We start from the raw sequence: 12,826 nt of genomic DNA, 5'->3' as shown, positions 1-12,826 counted from the left end.
TCCAGTTTGGCAGCGACGCCCTGAGCTGTGCCATCCTGACTGCCCATCTGTCTCCATGAGGCCTGGGATCCCACAGACCACACATCAGGACTAGCACACGGGCTGAGCATCCTGGAGGTGGCTCTGTCATTGCTGCTTTTTGTGATCACTTACCCCAGATTACTTAAAGTTCCTGAAAGATGGAGATGGTTGATGTGTGGAAATACATATTTTCTATGTTTTCAGTGTTTGTCAAAGAATGACGTTCTATGGCCCTTTCCCTCTTGCCTTCCGCTGTGATGTCCACATGTATTGATCTTAATTTCAGCTAATATAGCTGGTCCAGAGGTTGAGCCTGATGCCACCTACCAGTGTAAGAGTTGATTGGAAAGCATCGAACTGACCTTGACCCCTCTGAGCCTTGCCACACCTGAACGGAAGCCAGGACTGTTCTGCTTTGTCCTTCCCCTGTGGCTGTCCCACAGGCGTGGCTGTGTTTGAGCCAAGGAACAGCAACTGCTTGGACTTGAGAATTGAAGGGACGTGAGGAGGAAAGAGCCAACTCTTACTCTCTCCCACGTACTCTGGAGATGAGGGGTCCTGGAAATGGTGAGGAGAGTGTTCTAGGGGTACTCAGCTGTCTCAGGCAGGTGTCCCTCTCCCTTGCTGTGTTGCCATCCAGTCTCCAAAGTCCTATTTCAAGTGTCTCGTTCCCCAGCCTTCCTTCATCACACTGCTTGTTGCCTGTTCCTGCTGCACTCCTTGCTAGCACCCCTTGCTGAGCTAAGAGGTGACCGCTGCCACTGCGCAAGGGGCATGGTGAGCCGCTTTGCTGCAGAGGGAACACTGCTTGCTGCCTCACACCCTTGTTTACTGCTAACAGTCAGTCCCTTAAGGGTGCACAGGCCCACTGAGAAGTGGGAAAATGGTTAAATCAAGTCTTAGGTGTGTGGCTGAGGTTTCAGAGATTTGGGTCCTTGCTGGTGGAGAGCCTCATAACACAGCCAGACTTGCACCCCAGAATCATGGGACCACCAGGAGAAGAGTTGGGTCACAGGGCCGTATAAAACAGCAGTGTCTTTTGTGAGGAAATTCCTCTTTGGAATAGTCTGTTGAGTCCTTTTGTGCCTCTGGCCTGGGATGGGAGGGGGAAGACAGGGCCTGTTGCACTCGGTGGCCACAGTGTTGGGAAGACTGACCAGGCCCCTCTGCACAGACAGCTGAGGGTAGGTGACTTGTCTTTATTCATTTGTTTTAGAGGAGAAATGGGTCAAATCATGGGGACTCCACCACATCTAGATTTCATTGTATTTAAATATTGAACTTGGTAGGCAGGGACCAACCATCCCTTCTCTAGCCACAGCTAAATCATAGCTGGGGGCGCTGTGTCACCCAGCATCATTGCTGGCCAGGCTTTGCTTTTGGGAAATGTCCCTCTACACTGATGTGCAAGGTAAAGCCCAGACCAGCAGGAGGCCCAACTCATTTGTGAGTGAGAGCCAGCTGAGGGCAATGCTGTAAAGTGAGGCTGGGCCAGAGTGGGGGCAAATGCAGAGTTAAGGGATGAGATTTCTGCCCTTAGAATTTGCTCTCTGGTAAGCCAGCTGGTAAAAAGTGATCTTGAAAGGACTCCTTGTTACCCTGTCATTTGAATCTGTTTAGAATTCCCTACAGGTTGTATTAGGATAATAGGGGGGAAAATGTTTTTAGGAAACTCAGTTTACATGACAGATATAACATTTAACTTGTTCTATGTTTACCTTTCAAAGAAACAAGTTTTAAAATTACATATATGCCTGGGATGCCAGGTGAAAAATAGCCAGAACATTCGCACCTAGTTTTAGGCGGTTGGTTTACTTAGTCAAGCATTGAGAACCAGTGATTGTACCAATGACTGTGAGCAGTAATTTTATCTCCACTGAATCCACCTGAGGAAATTTCTTTGCCCAGATTCTTCATGTTGAAGTTTTCCATGTAAAGAATATACTGCTGAAGAAAATAGGAGGGCAGTTTAATGCTAAACTGGATTAGAGGGGAACTCTGAAATCCCTATTTCTCTAAATTCTTAACATAGAGAACTTCCGTTTGGACTAGTGTAGGCCTTTCTGGAAACTAAAGGATAAATGAGGTGAACCTTCAACACAGCCATGTAGTTTCTTGTTGACACCTAACTTGCTTAAATATAACTTAAACCTCACTCTTAGAATGAGAAGGGGGGTTTCCTGGGTCATTGCCTGGGTGTCAGATTTTGCTTTCTTTTTATCTTCATTTGGAGTGAAGAGTGAAATGACCTCCTGCCATCACTGATGGACTCTCAAAGTTCATCGTGTTACCATCTCTCCAGAAAGAGCTGTGAAATGTGTCTTTCCGTGGAAACTGAGTTTGTGAACTGACAAGACGCATGCTTACTGGATGTTCTAAACGTTTTTCTTCCATTCAGTGAACATACATGTATCCGGATTTTGACGATATTCTGAAGAAACCATTAACTGTGGATCAGTCTCTTGTTCTGAGAGCTACATCATTAACTTATAAGTGTTGCTCTTCAAAAGGGAAATAACTAATGAAACTGATGTGATGATTGCGTGGAAGAATGAATTTACTGGGCCAGGTCTTTGTTTCATCCCTTCCTATTTGAAAAAAGAAGAAAAGCTATCAGTAGGAGACCTAGTGATGAAGTGCAGTTTAGTGGCCATAATATTAAACCTGTAGTGAGCAAATTGGAGAAGGCGATGGCATCCCACTCCAGTACTCTTGCCTGGAAAATCCCATGGACGGAAAAGCCTGGTAGGCTACAGTCCATGGGGTCGCGAAGAGTCAGACACGACTGAGCGACCTCACTTTCACTTTTCATTTTCATGCATTGGAGAAGGAAATGGCAACCCACTCTAGTATTCTTGCCTGGAGAATCCCAGGGACAGGGGACCCTGGTGGGCTGTCTATGGGGTCACACAGAGTCAGACACGACTGAAGCAACTTAGCAGCAGCAGCAGCAGTGAGCAAATAATTGAGCATATTAAACCCTATGTGTTGTTACCATGAATATTTCACCCCTTTAAGCCGCAAATGGAATAATTGATGGTAAGGGATTTAGATTCAAAGGCACCAAATTACCCATTTTATGTATAATTCCCAGGGAAGTTTCCTGACACTTTGTCCCTAAGTGGCTGAAAAATGGCTCAGGCAAAAAGGAAGGACGTCAGCTCCTCTCAGAGAACTTGAGGTGGGTCAGGGCTTCGGAGGCACGAGGGAGCCTCTTTCTCCTGGTGTCTGGCCTGCAGCCACCAAGGCTCGTTCTCTGTGGAACGTCATCCAAAAGACTCTGCCCTTCAGTCACATTCCTTATCCCTTCCTAGCTCCGGTTTCTTAATTTAGGTAATAAGCATTAAAGTTGCGCTGAGCATCGGTCCTGGGGAGTTTCAAAGGAGTTTGGTCCTTGGACATGCTGTGGCACATAAAATTTTTTAAGATAATCGTTACTTGGGTATTACCAGTAAACGCATGGAACCTGACATGAATTTGGGGTCTGAGTTGAAAAGGGTTAGAAGGTTTGAAGTATGGAAGCAGATGAAGCAGTCTTATTTCCTCACTGTGTCTTTGTATCAGCATCTTAATGCTGTTGGGTACCTGCCTTTACCCTCAGGGTGAGGCCTGATGGAGAAAAATCATTTCTGCCTCCTCTCCTCACATCCCCAAGACAGAGAGCGCTGCTGCCCCTCACCTCGGTGAATTGGAAGTGTCCCCCATGGTGGGTGAACTTAATCTGACCTCCGTGGCCTCCCCAGTAGACTTGTGGAAGGAGTGGCTGGAAGGACGTGAAAGTCCGCTCGGGGGCAGTGAGGGCCAGACGGGCAGTAGCATGAGCCAGAAGTGCCGGGTGCCCCCGAAAGGTGCCGGGTGCCCCCGAAAGGTGCCAGCCCCCCTGCTTAACGGGAAAGTCTGGGCGTGGACCCTCGCTCCTGTGCTTCCAGGTTTCAGCGGGCCCCACCCGACCTTGAGGATATCTGAATTGGGGTGTGGGGTTATCTTGTCTGCTCTCTTTGTTAAAAAGCCTCTGATCTGAATGTGCTGTTGTGTTTTTTGTCTCTGGTTTGCCAGGGCCTGGGAGGAGTTTCATGGCCTGGTGAACAGCAGCGGCCGCTGATCGGACGCTCCCCCTCTGTCTCTCACACTCAGGGTAGGGCCTTGTCTATCTTACTCCGTAACCCTGTGATGTCCCTCCCAGTCGTAGGACCCTCCTCCCAAGGGCTTGCCCTCCCCCATCTGCCCCCAGGCTTATCTCTGCCAACACTGAGCCTGTGCCAGGCACCCACCGTCTTGGAGGGAAACACTGAGTCCAGAGCTGCTGACTTATCATCCTCCCTGGGTCATGTGTCTCCCAGTGAACCCCTGGGCAGGTTGATGAGCCTCACTGCACCTCTGCTTTCTGATCTGGGAAATGAGGTTTCACAGACTAACATCTCTGGTCTCTTTGGATCCTGACATTTCATGACTATAAATGGGCCAGAGGTGGTTTTTTTTTTTTTTTAATTCCCAGACATGGCCATGTTTAAGCTATCTGGCAGTGTCCTGTGACTAACAGGGCAGTTCCCCTGGCCCCTCTATGACTTTGACGAGAGGTGTGTCTCGTTTGCTGGTGGTATTTGTCAATTGTGAGGAAACAGTGATGGAACCTCCAAGTTTCAAAGGCTAAAGTGAATGGTGGGGGATGGGGGAGATTTCAGGGCTGTGTAGGAAGCATGGTTCCAGGTTATATTATGGTGAGACCAACACGTGTTTGCTGGCAGAGAGGGGCCCTGGGATAGCAAAGGCTGGGTCAGCGAACCATTCATTTTAAGAATATTTATATTTCAGTTAAGGGAGTTCCAAGTCCATGTCTGTCTCTTTAGCAGAAGGGATTGGATGAATTTATTCTGGATGAGAGGAATGGCTACAGGGACAGGGTCTGCATGTGCCTGGCCCAAAAGCACATCCCTGGACGTTAACTATCCCCGCCCCAGCCCCCTGACCCCATCCCTAAGAAATGGAGAATTTCTAAAATTGGAAGAGAACATGCCCGCTGTAGTAGTTGTTTCAGAACTCCGCTTCAGAACAGGAAGCAAGGGAGACATTTTCAAGGAAAGGAGACCTGCCCCCTTCCCTAGATGAGCCAAAGAGAGTATGACCCTGTGAGGGTCAGAGTGGCTGGGGTCTGAGGAACAGACAGTCCTGGAATTCCTGTACACTCATGCCACTCATATCTTTTTTTCAAATAGTTTAATTCATTCATCACAAATTCAGTTTTTAGATGATAATGCTAGGTTTTCAGAATTGAAATTCAAAGGGATTCTCTGTAAAGTATACTCAATATAGAATTCTAAGATGGTGGCTAGTATATCAAAGAGGGATGAAAACATGTATTAGTTTTAATACCAACATGTTGACTTGTAGGCTGGAAAATAGCAGACATTCAAAATACATCCGTAAGTTAAATTTCCAGAGTCCTGGTGCGATACAGGGCTTGTTTTAACAGCATTACCATATATAAAATTCCTTTTTTTCCTGCTTTGAAGATCCCTAAAATTGGGATTCTTACACTGAATGTGATGAGAAAGGTTTTTGTCATAGTTTAATGGCAGTGTTTACCTCTCAAAGTACATAGAATGATGGTACCTTTAAAATTCAACAGCATCTTAGGTTCCATGGGAGCATGGGAGGGGGCTTTAAAATGAAGTTGAAAGAGACAGAAGAAAACTTAAAATTATTCCCTCTCCCTAGAGCTGGCACTAGATTCCCCAGGAAAAATACCTTTGAATTTTTTTTGAACAGTCATATTTGCATAATTGCCATTTTGTAGGCTCTTTGTTCTTTTTGTTGTCCCCTCCCACCCCCATATCATTTTTATGGGGCAGACTTGAAGGGTGCATTCCTTCAATGGGTTAAGTATTCTTCTTGAAGCACGAGAGGAGTATTCGAGTCTAAACAAAAAAACCCAGCTAACTTCCCTGTCATAACAGACTTGAGAAGGAATTTTTTTATTTCATGTTTTTTGATTTTACCTTAAAAGTGTTTAGCTGGGTGTTCCAAGAAGGTGCACATACCAGCTGCCATTTCAGAGGCCCCCTAAGACTGTAGCCTTCTTGTCTTCCCTCCCTTTTCTCCAACCAAGTAAAAGGAATAAACTGCTAGTTAAATAATTCTTGAACCACAAATACTTCTCCTCAGTTTATCTGCTGTTTTGTGCCATTCCATGTAGCTGCTGATATTTTAGGACTGTGTCATGTGACCTCTATTAGTGTGACAAATAAGCATGGCACTGTTAACCATAGCTTCAGCAGAAGTCCTGGTTAGCTGCTGGGGGATAGGGGCGGAGATTCTGGGGCCCTGTATGTCTAGACTGGCATGTGCAGAGCAGTGGTCTCTACTGATGGGGATTGAAGTTGATGTGGTCACTTGTCAGAGATGAGAGATTGAAGTTTATCCGAGTGAACCTAGGTGGTTTGCCATTTGATTTACTATGCAGGGAGGGAGCGAGGAGGAAGCCAGAGCTGGCCTGGGCTGGGCAGGTGAATAGCCAGAGAATGTTTCCCTGAAGACCATGACGTAAAAAGTGTTATCATTTCCTTCTGAACACTCTTTTATATTATTGAAAACCACTGAAAAAACAAAACCAATAAACCTTCCCAATAGTCTGCCCACCACAAGGTGCCTGTAGGGTCTAACTTTCCAGTGCTCAGTCTTAATTGTCTAAATTTTAATTTGCTTTTAAAAGAACAGAAACCCATCTTTAGGGGGAAAACAGTTGCTTGTGGCCTCTGCCACTTCCTGTCTACCTTCTCCCTTCCTGTCTTATCTCTCTGTGCACTGCAGCCTGGGGTGAGGGACAGCTGAGGGTTAGTTCCCAGCTGCTTTGAGGTGAACACATTCCTCAGACTAAATTTGGCACTAGGCTGTTCTCAACCTACTCTTTTTTTTTTAAACAAAGGCTGGACCTGAGGGGCCCACTGCCACCAGCCTGCTTCAGCCTGTCATCAGGAGCCTGTTGCCCACCCTCATTCCTCAGTATTTTTCTTTTATATCAGATTCTGGAGGAAAAACAGCTTGATTCTCTTAGCTCTGTTACTCTGTTCCTCCTCATCTCTCTTTTGCAAAGAAACTTTAAAATGCTTCTGAGTTCTTAGAATTTCTGTGAAGAGATCTGTGACAGTAGAATTAAGTATTACCTCTTTCTGAATGGGAACGTGTTGTAGAGCTTAGTTTACCTGCCACCCGAGAGAATTTGTTTCAGGCCCAGCTCCAGCACAGCACAGGAGTTCTCCTAGAAGATAAGATGCCCTGCTCACGGGGACGATTAATCCTGAGAATGCTCTTCTTTACATCACTAAAGAGCTGTGAAAGGACTGAGTCCAGATATTTGCCTGCCATCTCTCCCACTTCAAGACAGATCCTTCTCCCATAGTCAGAAGATTCTCTGATTCTGCCTTCCCGAAGTTCTGCCTTTCTGGTCTCCCTATTGATTGACTTGTCATCCAGTTAATCTGTGGGGCTCTTCCCCACCCAGGGATCAAACCTGGGTCTTCTGCATTGCAGGAGGATTCTTTACCATCTGAGCCACCAGGTGGCCCATGGGATCGAGATGGCATCAAAGGGGAAGAAGGAAGCCAAACAAATCCTTCCTTCCCAACCACTTCTTTGTTTTTAGAGGTGTTCTCCATCATACAGCCCTCAGTATTGCAGCACAGTGTTCCTGGGGGCACTCAACTAGCACACCTCAGTGACTCCTGCTTTTCTGTCTTACTATCAGACGCCTCCTTCTTCGCTGGCTGTTTGCGGCACCTCAGGGCGATCTGTCCTATTAGACGTTCCTTTAAAAAGATGATCACTCCACTAAGTTCTCTTTGTGTTCAGTCAACTCCTTAGATAGGGATCACTCAAATTCTAGTAGCATTGATCGTGGAACTGCATGGTCATGCATGTCAGTTACAAAATTGCCAGTGGGCTTTTGAGATAATATCAGTTTCTTCCCAGCCAGAGTTCACCCATGCCAGCTCCGGTTTCCCTCTCGGCGTTCTTATCTGCAGTTACTTGTCTGTGTGGTGAGGGCTGTAAGTTACTGTCAGCCTGCCACCATCACAGGGGAGACTTGGTTAGCCATTGGCAGGAAGACACTGCTGTTTGGCTGGGCTGAGCATATGTTTTTGTCAGTATTAACTCTTTCCAGTCCAGTTGCCAGATACCCAGACAATTGTAGCAATTCTCCAACAGGTCAGTGAAAACCAAAGCTTCTAGAATGTGCCATTAAAATTAAATGGAGAAAAAAAATTAAATAAATAAAAAATTAAATTAAATGGAGGAAATGATTCCAAAATCAGATTAATGAGAATTTATGTCTCAAAAGTTCACACAAACTTAAGTCTGAAGCCTGGGGCCAGAGCAGTAGGTGCAGTGACTTTTAAAGCCCCCTCTAGCCCTGAGATTTTGGGATTAAAATGGCTAAGGTGTTGGATTTCTAGGCTGAAACAGGAGAGGTTACTAGTGGGCAGCCAAACCTGTCTGCATCCCCTAGAAGGCAACTAAGAAAATATCTTGTTATCTGTTACATGCACATATGCACACACGTGCACACATGGATGTACATGCCAAGTTTTTAAAGTGAAGGGTGTCCAGATTTCACCTCCTGGAATATCCTTTTGTAAGCAGCTGTCAGTTTTGAACCAAGGGATTTTTGGTTGGTTGGTTTTTTTTTTTTAGTATATAATACAAATTGATGATTCAGTTTTTTAAAACATTTTTTGTGTGCATGTGTGTGCAAGAAAACAGAACAAGAGGTTTGCCTTCCACTCTTTCTCCATCGGCCCAGTTTCCAGAGTTCCCTTCCTCTGCCAGCACACGCCCCAGTTAGCCACTGTTACTGGTTCCCATGGAGCCTTACAGTGTTTCAGTATGTATGGCTTAACTTGAGGCAAATAAAAACCTTATTTCCTCCACCCTTACTTACACAGACAGTCGCGTGTCATGTGCACATGCTGTTCTGCACCTTACCCTATTGGTCTCTCTGGGAGAAAGGCTTCTTTTCAGAAGTCTCAGTAGAGAGCTTCTTTCTCCCTTTTTAAAAGCTGCACAGTATCATTAATATTTAGTCCCTTGCTCACATGCATTTGGGTTGTTTCTGACCTCTAGCTATTAAAGCCAGTTGAGCCCAAGCGTTTGAAGGGACTTGTGGGGCAGATGGCCATGCTGGCATTAGATGAGCAAGGAAGGAAGATCCCAGGGTGTCAGGTGGGCCCCAGAGCTGCCGAGCTCAGTTTCCCCCTGTGTGTGTGTGTTGCCTGGAGATGACACTGTGTATTGAATGCTCTCTTTTCTCCCATTTTTTCTTTCAGGGACAATTCAAGCTTTCGAAATACAAAAATCACCTTGTGAGAGTACACAAGCTGGCAATAATCCTTTCCTGTGTGTGTGTGTTTGTCCGAAGCGGATGGGAGGCCTCCGGCTGGCCCCTCCGTCTGCTCACCGAAGGGACGTCCCCGAGCCGCGTGCTCCCCTTTTGCACTCATTCCTGGAGGACAGATTCCGCTAGACACCCTCCAGCGTCGCTGACTTTATAAAGCGGAAAAAACGGAACACGTGACTTTGTAATAGACAGACTTTTTTTTTTTAACGGGGTTCTGTGGGGGGGAGTTCAGCCTTTTGTCTTGCTGTGTGCTGTCCAGGTGCCTCCCGGGCACTCTGTCGTGCTCGCCTCTGCTGTACGAAGGGGGTCGTGACCACGTGTACAAGCCAGAGCTGTCGACTGAGAGTGAGCAGTATTATGAATGTCTGTGCATCCAGGAAAAGCGTTTTGTTGGAGAGTCCCAGAATAGCTATAAACGCTCTCTTCTAGATCTGCCACTAAATTATTGGGACATTTTGTTTATTTCACACCCCTTGTCCCCCAAGGCCACCCTTTCGGAATGTGTGTTACTGATTCTGTAGTCTCCTCCCTTATGCCCTCCAGTCTTCCCTCCTGTGGGACTCTTTCCTTTTAGGCACTGCTGCACTTAGAATTGTAACCAGTGGGCCACACAGGTCTCACTTAGGCGGCTTAGAAGGTATGATTGTAAATTGAACTGCACCAAACTGCAGTTTGATGAGGAGCGAGGTTGTACTAGAGGTTCCAAGGGCAGGATTTGGAGCTGAGGGCAGTTTCTGACCCAGGTTCCCAAACGGGCAGGACCTGTTGTGTCCAGCCTATTGCTGTGTGTTCTTGCATTCCCCTCGTGGAGGAAGGGAAGCAGAAGTTGGCTGCTTGCCAGGTGTTAACATGGTCAGTTCTGTGATCTCAAAACTGGGACATCTGGAGAAAAGGTGACCGTGATAGACGGCTTTCTTTGCATGGTTCTGCCTGTCTGCAGTGGTAGAGAAATCTGCTGTCAGTCCTCATCACCTGGTAAATGTGTTAGCTGGTGTGTGCTCATCCAGGAAGCCCAACACAAACCTTGTGGGCTGTTGCAGGCAGGCTCTAAAAATGACCAGGCACATGCCAGAGAAGCCGGGTGATCTGACTCCAGAAGGACTGAAGTCAGAGAGGTCAGAGAACACCTAGGGTTGGAACTAAGTACCAAGGACCAGTCCTCAGCAGCCTCCGAGGAGCGCCATCTTACTTGGCTCTTGTGAGCACAGATTGCAGTACCTTAAATTAAGGCCTCCCCTAAAACCTATCCTTGCAGGCCGGGGTCCTTGGCCACCTGGTCTCAGAGAAATCATAGAGTAACAGGCATTTCCTTCTGGTATTTATATTAACTCTTCCTACTTTCCAGCTCCTGAACACTCTCATTACCACTGTCTTGGGGTGCTTATTCCTAAAAGAACAGAGGCGTATGGGGCCAAAAGGGAGGTGCTTCCATTGCAGGTGAAGTTAGATCAGAGAAGGTCTAGCAGCAATTTAAACTCCAAGAGTATGAAGAATAAACTCTAGTGCCCAGACAGCTGTGAAGGGCTCAGACAAATACAGGAGCAACGTTGGCCCAAGCAGGGGACAAACGCTGCCTCCTGAGTTTAGACCCCAGGGAGGTCTTCACTTTTGCCTAAACTCAGATTTGCCATGAAAATCCCAAAGAGAGCGGACGTTTGGATTTGCCCTCTGGGCATCCACCTGACTGACTGTTAGCATGTGTGTGTGGGTGCATATGTTTGTTACATGTTCACAAGTGAAGGTTTTGTCAGATTGAGTGCTTAGTTGTCCATATTTGTTTTTTTTGGGGGGGCGGGGGGGGTCTCGTTTTAATTTCTTAGTCTCTTGTGTTTTCTAGAGCTGCTGATGTCACTCCCTGTCCCCTGCCTTCCTGTTTGTCTTTGCAGTATTTGAAAGTTATTTTTTCCCCGTCAAAAATATGCTAGCTAGAACAAGAGTTATTTCTGCTAGGCAGTGTCTTACCCTAGAATTTTCCAGATCTTCTGCCTAACAGCTTTAAATCAGAGATTTAAAGAGTCAGTTCTCCAAACCACCTGTTTTTCACACTAGCTTGCGAGGTCTTTTCAATCCCTAACAACTGAGACAGGACACAGTTGCAGTTATGGTATCACCATTTCCAGAGAAAAAGGAAGAAAGGTGCACCAGGCATCTGCCAACCTAGCAGACGTGTTGGGTGGCTGCTGGAGGGGGGGCATCCAGTGTGCCCAGGTGGGCTGTTCCCAGGACCCCCAGAAACTGGCCCCACGCCTTGCCAGTGCTCTTCTCTTACCCTCCTGTTCATGTGTGTGTGTGTTTGCCCTGTGACATTGGCAGTGACAATTGTCCACCCGGAGAGATACTTGTGGTCCACGATGCTCCTAGAATGAATTTCCAAGTGTTTTCCAGTGGAGGAGCAGAGGCTGTGACAAGAGTGATTTAGCGTTGCACTTTCAGAGCAATTGTCTACTGCAGTAATAAATGGAAAATATCAGCAAGAACCTGGTTGTGGACTCCTTAATAGAATGGAAAATGGGGATACTAGTAATGTTTTACTTCCTGCTTCTGCCATTCGGCGCATGAGCCTTTGTTCTAAGTGCATTGCAGAACAAAATACGTGGAAGAGTCCAGACACTGCCAGTGATCATTTACATGAATGTAATATCAGAAAGCTGTTCTCTAATTGATATTAATCATTGCCAAAACTTAATTTACATTTTTAATACCAAAATATAGTTGTTAATTTTAATTCTGAATTTGGAATGAGGTGTGTTGGAATTCAAAGGTTTAGATTTGGAGGTAAGAAGCCACCCTGGGTTTTAGCCTGGAATGTTGTATTTAGCCCAAAGGTGGGCATGTAGTGCATTCCAGTGGCCATTGCTCATGTGAAATACCAGGGGACAATGAAACTTAATGCAGAGCCTTACAAAAGATTTACAACAGTGTAGTTGTAAGACTGCATTTCAATATAAATTTCCTTTCTGTCTGTCAGTCATGATTCAAGTAGAAACAAACCAGGCAAGTTATTTTAACAATATGATCGAATTGTTGACTCAGCCACTAAAAAGGCCTAAAGGTGACAAAACTAAGGAGGCGCCTCGGGGTGGATGCCGCTCACCTGGTGCTGGTGTCTGAGGGTGGAACGAAACTGGCCTGAGCTTGTTCAGCTTCAGGAACACATTGCTACCGCTGAGATGAGGCCAGAGCTCATCCCTTCTCCTCCAGCACTCAAGTGCACCCTGCTGGAGAAATCCAATGGTCCACCAGCTGCCAAAGTATAAGTCTCTGCTCGAGGAACTAAGATCCCACAAGCTGCAAGGTGGTGCCAAAAGAATAAGGAGGAGAAGAAAAGACTCCCTTCTGATGAGGGAATGTGTGGAAAATAAAAAATAGTAACTGTTAGTGGAGAAACCTGACAGAGAGCCTCTTTGCCAAGTG

At 46.3% G+C, this 12,826-nt stretch overlaps 1 protein-coding gene across 2 annotated transcripts in view; it reads left to right on the top strand.

Moving 5' to 3' along the window:
* The window catches only part of EIF4E2 (eukaryotic translation initiation factor 4E family member 2), a 30,337-nt gene extending 18,448 nt beyond the window's left edge, over positions 1-11,889 (top strand). The window contains exons 7-8 of one of the 2 annotated variants that reach the window (XM_005676677.3): positions 4,078-4,156; positions 9,342-11,889. In XM_005676677.3, coding sequence (XP_005676734.1) covers positions 4,078-4,123 — 46 coding nt within the window. In that variant the 3' untranslated portion in view covers positions 4,124-4,156; positions 9,342-11,889. The remainder of the gene's footprint in view (positions 1-4,077; positions 4,157-9,341) is intronic. The other variant, XM_005676678.3, reaches the window with a different exon arrangement.

The sequence above is a fragment of the Capra hircus genome, chromosome 2, assembly GCF_001704415.2.
Source record: "Capra hircus breed San Clemente chromosome 2, ASM170441v1, whole genome shotgun sequence".
Lineage (NCBI taxonomy): Eukaryota > Metazoa > Chordata > Mammalia > Artiodactyla > Bovidae > Capra > Capra hircus.
The sequence above is the reverse complement of the archived record's forward strand: the minus strand, read 5'-3'. Positions and strand labels throughout refer to the sequence as shown.